Source organism: Acartia tonsa, chromosome 10 (assembly GCF_053477335.1).
Source record: "Acartia tonsa isolate MP-2025a chromosome 10, ASM5347733v1, whole genome shotgun sequence".
In the NCBI taxonomy this organism is placed as follows: domain Eukaryota; kingdom Metazoa; phylum Arthropoda; class Copepoda; order Calanoida; family Acartiidae; genus Acartia; species Acartia tonsa.
The window spans coordinates 9185482-9197931 of record NC_137269.1 but is presented as its reverse complement, the minus strand read 5'-3'; the positions used below and the strand labels follow the sequence as shown (position 1 = coordinate 9197931).

The window sequence follows — 12450 nt, the reverse complement described above, 5'->3', positions numbered from 1 at the left end:
ACAATCTGGAGTTGGTTGGGAACAAAAAATTTAAAGAATGTGACCTTCCTTCCCACACTTTACCAACCAATTTAGAACTTTGTAATGCACTTCCTCTCTACGATAACGATATTGGGGCTGTTTTAGATAAAATTATTTTAAAAGTAAGTAAGCCTTAAAAATTATAACTATTAGCTGAACATCCAAATATAGAAAAAATGAAAAATATTTCATATTCAGAGTTTAATGATAAAATTTTAACGCAAACTTCATAACTACATTACAAAATATTTGACGTTTCTTTATAAAAGCTGTCAGAAAGATGTAAAGTTAAATTTTTATTTTGATCAATAGATTTTCAATGAATTCAATTAAGGTTAATGAGATTTTCAATCATGATGTAGCTCGTGACATAAGCAACTTACGTAGATATGTTAGAGAGATAAGAAAAGTATACAAACATTGTTGTGCAAAGAAAAAACTACCAGCAATAATGTTACAGCTATTTCCTGCAATAGATGAATCAAAAGTACCAAAATCGAAATTAGAAGTTTATCACAAAGTTTTACAAAATAAAACAAATATACCTCCATATCATATGAGAAGTTCTGCACAATATGAAACTCATGAAGGTAATCAATATATTAAAGTTTATTTTTTTGCGTCATATGACTTGATATAATTTTTCCGAAATGATTTTTAAAAGCGAAGCTTTTCTATAATTAGGGTCGGTCTGTCCGTCCGTCCGTCCGTCCGAGATTGATAGCTTTTATTCGTTAATTAAGGCATGTTAGAATCGTCCTATCGATTTCAAACTTTGCATGATGATTCCTGTAGTAGTTAGGTACGATTTAGAAAGCGTAGCAACTCTATAATCATAACCAGAATGTCTGTATGTCCATTTTAAACATGTTGATTTTTCTACTTTTTTAACAACACATTTTTATGTGATCAAATTATCCGTTTGATCTGATTTTTGGTATGTTGATTCCTGGGACAACAAAGAACAAAATTATAAGCAAAGCAACTCTATAATCAAGCAGTTTTTCAACAAATTTACTTACAATTTTGCTTCGACTCTTATACTTTTATATTCTGATTATTCAGTTTAGACACTATACAAGTGTTAATGTCCATTTGTCCTACCGTTTCAGTGCTTCGCTTTTATGGATGTTGTCATCCTTGTTGCCAAATAAGGACATTATTTGTAATTACATGAAAAATTTATATAAAGTTTTATTTTGTATTTGTATATCTAAAGAAGAAAAAATATATTTTGCATTTAGATTTTAGACAAGAAGAAGAACACTTTTACCCAACTGATTCTGATAATGAAGATAATAGCCAAGAAGAAGATACTGATACTTTAGATTGGTACGATGATATGGAAGAGAAAAACAGTGGTTTCTATAGAAATACAAATTTCAGGTAATGACAAAATATTGCAAGTTCATAGATTTTTACACAATCACTTAATATAAATGTGTATAATTATTTCAGATTAGCCCTTAACACCAGCTTTACAAATATAAAATTAAGAGTGGGTATTTACATATATCTTTAATATAATTTCAAAGACTGTTGTTATTCTTGTTTTTTTTAATGGGTTTAAATTTCAGGAACTTATCTTGTGCTCTAGATAGATTTTCGATATCCAATGCAGCTGCCGTAGATGTAATCAATAGTTTTCTTTTGGACTGTGATCATATCAATTCACACAATCAAGAAGCTAAATTGAATTTTCGAAAGATTGAAAGATGCAGGTAAAGTTTAACATTTCTTTAAAAACTTTACTTCAGATTTTATATGATGTTTGCCATTAAGTTACATACCTAAAAGATAATTTTATAATCCTCTATTAGCTTCACAGCAACTGCTTATGTTGTGTTAATCTTGAATGATAAAAAAAATTTAAATTCAGCAAAAGAATTATATGAAGAAGTCAGCGGTTTTGCCGTTGTTCTTAAAATTTTCAACAGTAAACTAATATATTCTCAAAATAATTTTTCATTTACAGTTGGAAATTTCTATACTTTAAAGGATTTTGTACCCATTTGAAATTTATAAAAATGGCCAACACAACACAATATAAAAATTTAATTATATGTTATGACAATTTTTTTATTAAAAAAGCTTTTTATATTGTTTAATGTATAGTTCTTATTGTTAACTTAGAAATGTTAGAATGTTAGATTGTATGCTTTGGTCATTTCTTTAGCAGTTAGATACTTTTTAGAAAGCAAAGCAAGTCAATTAATATTACCATTTGTTATGCAATATTATTACTTTCAGGAAAGAAAACCGAAAGATGTTACTATCTTCTATCAGCAACTTGAAATTATCCTATCTAGGATTTGACGGCAAACAGCTCAAAATTACAGAACAGTTACCAACCTTGGATGGACAAACAATCAGAGTACCTAAAATAAGGGAACACATATCAATGACTACAATACAAGATAAATATCTCGGATTTTTCACTTCTGAAAAGGGTGATGCAGCTTCAATATCAGAGAATATGTTTGAATATCTTGAAGAAAGGTAAACTGTAATACTTATCTTCTAAAGAAGGGGTCTTAACTTTTTTAATTTTTATCTTAAATAGCTAGTCGGTGTTTTTAGAAAGTAGTAGATGTAAAATTTTCCATAGAATTTAGATATGCAATTGTTTTTTTGTAGACCTCTCATTTTTAAAGTAATTTAAGTTTTTTTTAAAAAAATGATTAAGTCGGTTTTAAGGTACTAAAACACAATAAAAAAGAAAAGAAAATTGCCATTATGAACAAAAATACTAAGATCTTTAATTTGACATCTTATATAAGATATATAAGTTAGATATACTAATTCAAAATTACAGTATTTTGTAATGTTAATTATTCAAATATTCAGGAATATAGACATAACAGATTTAAAGATAGTAGGGTGTGATGGAACTGCATTGAATACTGGTATATTGAATTATATTTATCATTTTTTAGTAGTGAAGCTACTCTATATTTACTAATGTCCGTCCATCCTTCAGGTTTTGGGGGAAGCGAGATTTTCTCGGCTCCAAATTGAGTTAGAGCTTCGCTACTTATGGATGTGTTCATCCTTGTTTTAAGTTTTAAAACTATTTATAGAATAGCTATGCATTCAAGCAAATAACAAACAAATATTTATATATCTATTACTAACAAAAATTAGATAATAATGCCAACAAAATAAACAAAAATTTTGCCAGAATGAATATAGTTTACACAAAAATATGTATTATAAACTAATTCTCATAGCAGGAAACACATTTTAGCAAACTCAACAAATTCGTTTTATTAGGCTGTAATACTGGTTTGATAAGAAGATTGGAAGACAAGATAGATAGAAATGTTCAGCATAGTGTTTGTTTGTTGCATTGTGAAGAAAAGGTTAGAAACAAATTGAAAGTTCAAATTAGTAGTTATCTAAACCTAACCTAACCCAACTAATATCCAATACAATATTAGGTTTTGGAAAAGGTCATGTTTTATCTTGATGGCGAATCAAAAAATCCAGGTAAAAGTATAAAATATGTTATTGATATTTTGGATAGTAAAGTTAGAAAGTTAAAAAGAAGTATAAGACATGGCTTTATAGAGCAAGACTTCACAAAAAGTCAATAGAAAATGTTCTTTTTTTATTTAAGTATTCTCAATTCTATAAACTAATAACATTATTTAAAAACTTCTTTAAAAAACAAAAAGCTTTGAATTACTAAATATAAATTAAAATATATTGTAGATGGCCTACCCGATGGCCCAATTGGATCAGAAATTAGGAAAGCAGCAAACGAACCAGAAAACAGACCTTCTGTAACAGACTTTGCTCCCATATATTGTCCCGAATTTCCACAAATAGATGCTGAAATAGTCAAAGGGATGTCACGTGACCAAAGGATGCTCTTCAATATAGCAAAGGCATGTATTGAGGGCAAGTATAGCCATAGGCTAAGAAATTCAAAAATAGGACACCTATCATCAGCTCGCTGGAACAATACAGGTATAAATTAGCAATATAACATTTGTCATACTGTTTACTAGTTTAGTTCAGAATTATTGGATATCCTTTTCTCCATCCATTAAATTTCTGTTATCCTTTTCTCTCTTTTTTAACCTTCAGTTTACTACAAACAAATCTCAAAAATATTTCGACTATTGCACATAATTGTTTTTTGTCTGATAATAATCTCTTGTAAACAATATCAAATAGTTTTAGACATACACTCATTCTTGCTAAATATAGAATGATTAGATAAATTTAATTTCTAGCCACATACATCTTGGACCATTACATGCGATGTACAAATCTGTCAGACAAGTTGACACAGCTTGTCAACTTTACAATCAAGATTTATGCATGTGGTTTCTTGGACGTAAAACGACAGAGTAATTTTGTGCATGGTCCGTTGCATACACTCAACATAATGGCTCGGACAAGGTGAAATCTTTATATTCAAATAATTTTTTGTCATAATAAAAAGACAGAAACGAGGATGAAAACATCCATAAGTAACGAAGTGCTATCTCAGTTTGGGACCAAGAAAGTTGTGTTTCCCTCAAATCCTGACGGACGGACATTAGTAATTATAGAGTAGCTTCGCTACTAAAAAGCATAGAAATTAATAAACACCATTACTTTAACTTTGGGGAATTGTCTATTCTGGAAATTAAAATTTTTTTTTTTACATTAATCACTTCTGACTTAAAAAGACAACTTTTGCAATACAAAATAAATTGTTTTAGGGAGTTTTTTCCTTCGGATATTCAAAATGTCGTGTTAAAAGCACTATCTGACAATGGTTTCTTTCTCCATAAAGAAAACTTAGTTGTGGGGATGTTAGCTTCCCCTGATGAGCAAGAACGCATCAAAGCTTATCTTCAAATCATGGAATCCAGGAGAAATAATGTTACAGAAAGGAGGGTATTTCGAATACCGAAAGATATTAATATCAATGCTCAGAAACTGTCAGAAGTCACTTCTGATGCATTGGTCATAGAGCCACCTGTTCTCAAAGGAATAGACGATGACCAACTAATGCAGTGGGCACAGAATGGTGGCTTTTCTGTGCCTTATGAATGCCATTCACAGGTTATAGATATTACATTCTGATATTTGATTGAATTCATCTTTTAAAATTACTTAAGGATTACTTAAGTAGCGCAGCTACACTATAACAAATTACTTTCTATACATCTATACATTTTTTGGCCTCTCCTGCTATCCATAATTAACTTTATTTGCTGTTTTGTGATTTTATGATAAACTCTACTGTACTATAGCTTTAAATCACTTGTTGTAGTTTGATATTTTCTGTAGTTCTTACTCTACATTACAAATGGATGCATTAATCCTTGTTTTCTAGAGAGTTGAGGCTGCTGTCCAATTGACATCGTCAGTAGCTATGAAAGACATTCCTTTTGAGTCTAAATTGGGCAAGGCAGTAGCTATTTCTGAAGCCAGGAAAAAAATTACCTACAATAGCATCATTAAAAACTATGAACTTTCAGAAGAATAGTTTTATATAAGAATTGTATTTTGGCAATCAATAAATTTTTGTAATAACAAACAACAAGGATTACAACATACATAAGTAGTACATTGATCAAAGTGGGCAAATGGACAAAGTGGATTATAGAGCAGATGTGGCTTAAGATATTACAAACAAAAAATTAATGTAACTATTTTGAGCCTAACCAACAGACAGACGGAATTAGATTAGATGCTGAGAGGAATGTACACAGAAAAACTCAGACATATATCTTAATTAGAGGTTCATCCCCTGACATATGGACATACGGACAGACACACATTTTAAATTGTGGAGTAGCTTCGCTACAAAAAACTATTAAATTGTATATTAAATTGTAATTAGTTTGTGATAAAAAACTAAATGTGATATTGTAATTAACAAATTCAAAATTGATATATATATATATTGAACTCGTTATCTTATCATTGAAAATTGACTCAAATATTATTAAAAACCATCAAATCCGGCCTTTAGTCGGCCGCCTGTTAAAAGCTTTCTGGCCAGCCGACAAGCCTTACTGATATATCCCTGGAACCGCCAGGGAATGTAGAATTTGGATTAAGAAAAACATTTAGACCCTCTCATTGTAATTTTGTTGGATATTGCGTGTGTTAAAGACCAAAGTCAACCTAAATTCTGAAATGTATGTATAAATCCGTCAAATTTTTAGGATTTACCAACTTTTTTCAAATTGACATAAGTTTGTCAATTTTCAACCTTTTTTCACATTTTAAGTTGTTAAAATTATCTTCATTACCTAAGCTTTTTGTTTTTTGAAAAATTATTAATGAAAACTGGAATTTAAAGCATATTTTTTTAAATTTTAGATGAAATTTTGATTTTTTAAATTTTTTTTTTGGGCCGGAAATGGCCGGAAACCGGTCAAAAGACCGGATTTTAACCATTTTTTCAACTCTAGGGGTCATATCCAGTGATGAGGAATTCAGATCAGACCTTAAAGCAAAAATCAATATTGTGGCGTACCCAGGAGGGGGCTAGATTTACAGATACCCCCTAAAAACCGGAAAAAACCGGTTTTTCATAAAAATCCCGGCCGGTTTTGGCCGGAGCCGGCTCAAATTTTGCATGGAGTCATCCTTTGGTATTCCCCACAGTTGATACTTGACGCAGCAAGATCCCAGAAAAGTGTGGTATATCTACCCCCCCCCCCCCCGACTGATTAAGGTGCGGTAAGGGGCCCGACCGTAAGGGGTTAATTAAGTGAATCAGTCTGTTAGACCAATGTTAGAAACTCAGCAGATAGACGAGACAGACAGACAGGCAAGAAGAATGATCAAATTACAGTTTGACCATAATAGACAATTCATTAAATAAAATCCAATAGAGAACCTGTGAATGATCAGACAGATGGAGGGATAGACAGACAGACGGACAGACAGACAGTTTTTGAGGCATTAACAAATTAGAATTAGGCTATGCTAGATGATTCATTGAAATCCGAAAAAGAGGCAGTTAGACAGATAGACTGACAAGTGGAGTGACAGACAGACAAAAAAACAGACAGACAGAGGGACAGACAGACAAAGGGGTATTGCCTAAAAACAGTTTGGCTGCTATATGAATCATTAAAACCCACCATAAAAAGAAATTTACAGTAGTTTCATTATTTCGATACTCAACGCCCCCCCCCCCCTCCCCAACTCAAAGGGGTTTATTATTTCTTAAAACCAATAGGTGACTTCTCAGCATAATAAAATTGAAAATACTTTTTATTTCATCAATTTATCTTAAATAGAACGAAAGTTATAATCATTTTATTGTCTACAAGAAAAATGCTTTGAGTAAAAATCAACCTAATTGTCAGTAAAAACGTCATATTTATGCATATTTACACAGTAAATAAATTTTAAAATTGTATTCTATTGTAATGAATAACTTAAGGGGGTTGTATGAATTATAAAAAACCTAAAAAAACCCTAATTTGGTTAAATTAGTCCACGTAAAGATTGATTTAGTACAGTACGTATGAATAAGTTGTCAATTTCCTGCCAGAGTCCTTGTGAAATCAATGTGTTTTATATGGAAATTCTTGTAAAGATTATAGAGTTGCTATACTAAATCGAAAATAACTGTTATGATAATAATCATGCAAAGTAATTTTCAAAATTATTAGGAGTTGCTTTTAATTGAAAAACTGATTTTAATCTAATTTACCTCTCCACGTAATTTAAATTGAAAGAATATTACCAAGTTTCAGTCAGGTACAGGAATAACCATTCCATAGAAACTTTTAAAAATATCAATGCAGAAAATAAAGTAAACTATAAGTTTGAGAATTGAGAAAGATAAAGAAAATCAAATATGATAACTGAATTTTTAAGGAATAAACTAGATCAGTGGCGTGCGCAGCAAATCACCTTGGGGAAATGTAGATCTACCCAATTTCAATTTTAAGGGGGTGTTGATTCCCCTTTACACCCTTTACCAAACACCACTGAACTAGAGTAGGAAGTAATTCAATTAGTTCCTGCGTCTAAGAAGATCTTGTAAACAGCAGAGCTGGATCTTTAAATGTGTAGCCTTTGCCGTAGCCGTTGCCAGAGGTACAGCCACTAACCCATTACCGATCTTTAAATCAAATTGGCTACGCGTGGCCACGGCTATATGCGATCTTTTCACAACCATTTTTTGAATTTACAGTAAAAATATGAAGGAAAAAAAATAATGATACGTAAAAAACATTTAAAAATCCATGTTTTACTGGCAGTGGCGACGGCTACGATTACGGCCACGGCAACGGCTACACATTTAAAGATCCAGCTCAGATATTATGTCATTTTTAGAGAATGTAAGAGAAAGAGCAGATATAGTCCATTGGCGAGGCAATTAGTAGTCTTATTGTTATAAACCTTCCTAGGACCTATAAAAAGCTGCCCTGAAAAGGAGAACCCGATCGGTTTAGCGGGTAGCGAGATCCTTAGGTAAAGACAGACAAGCAGACATCCTGCTACTTTATTATAAGGATTGAAACCGAAGTATTTTTTTTTATGAAAAAACAATTCTTTAAAATCTTGAGAATAAATATCTCTGTCAGATGAAAGTTTTGCTCCATGAATTAAAGAGTTTTATTCATTTAAATTCCCTGTTTGAAAGTTGTTGGAAAGTTAGATTATAAATGAACCCTCTACATAAATTAGTCTAGTACAGTCTAGTACTTTTTGATCATTTTGTCTTCAGATTTGTATAAATTAATATCCTGTTTGTATGTCTGTACCAAAGGATCTCGTAAACCGATGAACTGATTGGTTTCTTCTTGACAAGAAAGCTTCTTATAGGTCCCGGGAAGGTTTATTACTATTTTGGGGGAGGGTACCACCACCCTTCCAAGAGAAATCACCAAAAATAGAAAATTTAAAAAAAATATTCTCGCTTTTGCGTAGAGACATGAACGCAACATAAACAAACTATTTCTCAAATTAGATATTTGAAATAAAAGCATTTAAAGTGCCACTAGAGACATTTAGGGCTGTAGCCGATAGTCCTAAATATACTAGATGCTTTACAACCTGCCTCTAGGGTCGGGGATGGAAGGTTAGGAAAATGGCTAAAGAGCAATCCAAGAAATTTATAAACCTCAGTTAAAAAATAAGAATTGTTAAGAATAAGGGACCTATAGCTTTAGAAATAAATTACTACTTCATAGGATTGTCATATTATTTACCCCTGAATCATGGGGTTTTGGAAAGGTCCCCCCCTCCTATCAACGCATTCAATTTTTGTTTTAAAACTAATAATATATTTTTTCTTGGGGTTAGGATTTCGGGGGTTAAACCACCAATCTGAACAAAAAGCCTAAAACCCAACCAACTCAAAAAAAAGACTGTTAGTTTACGTGATCCTACTCAACAATTAACACATTATATTATAGAAAACATGGAATCTTTGCCTAATAAGATTGTCTTAGAATTTAAACATCAAAAAGTTTGTACTGGAATAATCTGTTTCGAGAAATTTTGACACACACGAACATTAACTTTTTAACCAAGCTTTTACAATAAAATGAAAATATTTTTCATACCGAATTTTACATCTTATTTTAAAAAATTTAATTTACAATGTTTTAATAGTTATATATATCTCGCATCGTATTATAAACAGCTTTCCGCGGATATAAAATTATAAGATCTTAATTTTATGATTGTACATTTTTATGTTTGTAGAAAACTGGATATAATATGATGCTAGACCAATTCACATAGACTTCACATAAAGTAGAGCCATACCTATCCAACAGTTAGCGAGAACTTTAGTTACTAACAGACACACATTCATGGACATCCTGTTACTTTTACATAAAGATTCTTCAAAGCTGAAGAAAACTCGAGAATTGAACAAAATTTACGAAAATGCCACATCTCAAATGGGGTTTAGGACCAGACTTAATTATACAACACAAATTCGTAGTAGAAAGAGATAAAAAAGACAACATCCATAAAAGCAAAGCCCTGAAATTGAAGAACAAACGAACATTAACACTTGTATAGTGTCAAAATATAAATGTATTAAAGTCGTACGAAACAAAATTGTAAGTAAATCTGTTGAAAAACTGCATAAATATAGGATATGGTTTAAGGACAAGGATTCGCATATAGCAATGTACTTTGTTGTCCAACGAATCAGTATTCCAAAAATCAGACCAATCGGAAAATTTTAACACCTTAAAATAAGTTAAAAAGCAACATGTTTAAAATGGACGTACGGACTTTCTGGTAACGATTATAGAGTTGTTTGAAATCGATAGGACAATTTTTACATGCCTAAATTAACGAAAAAAGCTATCCGTTACGGACGTACGTACGGACGGACGGACCGACCCTAATTATAGAAAAGCTTCGCTTTTAAACAAGATATAAAAAGTGTATTTAGGGAGAGTGAGAGAAAAGTGAGAAAAATACATAATTAGATAGAAAGAAGAATATAATCCTTATATAAAAGTAACAGGATCTGTGTCTGTCTAGATTGAATGATCTCGCTAACCGCTGAACCGATATGGTTCTCCTTTAAAATGTAGCTTCTACCAGGTCCTGGGAAGGTTTATACATATTTTTGGGAAAAGTACAGTCACACAACTAAGATATTTTTTTCCTTTTAGTTTTAAAACTAAAAAAAAAATTGGGTTGTACAATTCACCTCCCCCCCTTAATTAACCTTGGATGCTTCTAGGGGCTTAGCCACTAGTGATATATTAAAATAAACCAATATTTAAGTACATATTAGGCTACCGAAAATAAATAGTTTACTATAATAGTAACTTTCAAAGATCGAAAGGGAAAAATTTATCTGAATATTTTGACATCCCCCAAACCAAAATACTAAATTATTAAGTAAGGGTGAGTGGTTACACCCCCCTATAAAATCAACAAACTCAAACTAAAAAAGAAACAAAATAGTTTCACAGCCCCCTCCCCCCTAATATTAAGGAGAATTGTGCGACATTTTTAACTTGACACATCCCTTGGCTGTTCCTAGGGGTGTAATGAAGACCCTTTTAAAGAAAGGTTGGGAAAGGGGGTGTCCACCTTTCTTAATTTTACCAGTTCCTATCCCTGTATTCCCTGTGTATAGTAGGGACGGGCCGGATATTTTGTTGGCCGGATACTGGAGATCCGACTGATTTCCAATGCCGGATATCCAGTATACGGCCGAATATCTGTCAAACTCCAGATATCCTGCAAATTATGATATGCCCGCTAAATAACTGGATATCCGGTATCCGGATAGTTTTAAAATCCGGTATTCGGCATGATATTGAAAATGACCGGATATACGGCTTATTCCTAATGTAAAGGCAATAAATATTTTGCTTACTATCTGAAATGATTATTGTATTTAAATTTACAGTACCACCAGCCTTGAAAACTAGATTGTAATACCCATAGAGTGCTCTAAATACCTTTGCCGTTTTTAAGATCTTAATGTACATACGTATTAAATACATAAAGCCTGCTGTTTTAGTATATATAAAAAATAGGATCATAGAAATAGAGAAGTAGTGGGTTTCGTCGTATTTTCACGATAGCTTTAATCCTATTTCTAGCCCCTTCGGGGAGCTAAAAACCTGTGGGGCAATCATTAACATTTACCGAATCTTTCAATAGCTACTGTGAAAATACGATGAAACGCCCCTTAAGAGGCGATTTCACGAAACCGACTATACCCGAAATCTTGACAACTAAAAATCCAAGTTTCTAAATAATTAAATACTCTATTGTCCTAATTTTTGGTACGTGAATCTACTAAATATTTATTAATAATAAATAAATAGTATTCTAAATTTGTCGCAATAATACTGTTCATAGTGGGGAAATTCAGGGATCAAAAGGGATAAGACAATGGCTAACAAATTGATTTACATCCTAAATGATGATAAACAAAATTACTCCTTCTGTAGATTACAATTAGTGGTTGAAACGCAATAAACCAACCAATTAATCAAAATTGAATAAAAGCCTCCAAAGATGTTAAGCAAACGAATAAGAAAAGTTATTTTAAAACTTTGGGGACTAGTGTTATAAAAAGCAATTGACCCAACCCTCCCGGGGTAAATAAGAAAATAATATTATTTAAACGCCCATTTTAGTATTTGATTAATCAAGTTAAGGTTTTTTACTACAAGTAATGATTTATATTTATTTGTTATTGGTGTACGAAGAATCATGTTCTTCACTGTGCAAAGAACTGTAAATTTTTAAAGGACTCGTAGGGCAGGAAGGGTAAAATGTAATGTATTTTAAAAAAAGACCCCCTCCCCCTCACTTTGGATGTCCTTACAAAATAACATTTAGTTGATGGAGTTGACTTTATTACCAATTAACATTTAAGGCCAAGGGCTTCACATTGTCAAAAAATATTTACAGTCTTGAAATCAGTGCTATGACCCAAAAAATCTATAGTATAAAAGTGTT

At 31.7% G+C, this 12450-nt stretch overlaps 1 protein-coding gene across 1 annotated transcript; it reads left to right on the top strand.

Annotated features, from left to right (window-relative positions):
• Nucleotides 1-577: 577 nt before the first annotated feature.
• Nucleotides 578-5939, top strand: LOC145330337 (uncharacterized). The gene is made up of 11 exons (XM_080174970.1): nucleotides 578-611; nucleotides 1266-1407; nucleotides 1599-1742; nucleotides 2272-2520; nucleotides 2869-2927; nucleotides 3295-3383; nucleotides 3462-3510; nucleotides 3736-3993; nucleotides 4263-4431; nucleotides 4737-5082; nucleotides 5357-5939. Exons 1-11 carry the CDS (start codon nucleotides 578-580, stop codon nucleotides 5507-5509), a joined length of 1692 nt encoding a protein of 563 aa, XP_080031096.1. The 3' UTR covers nucleotides 5510-5939.
• The last annotated feature ends 6511 nt before the right edge of the window (nucleotides 5940-12450 follow it).

Coding starts and splice junctions, on each gene's coding strand:
- LOC145330337 (XM_080174970.1), top strand. CDS start 578: ATGAGAAGTTCTGCACAATATGAAACTCATGAAG. Junction 612..1,265: donor ACAATATGAAACTCATGAAG/GTAATCAATATA, acceptor TTTTGCATTTAG/ATTTTAGACAAGAAGAAGAA. Junction 3,994..4,262: donor AGCTCGCTGGAACAATACAG/GTATAAATTAGC, acceptor TTTAATTTCTAG/CCACATACATCTTGGACCAT.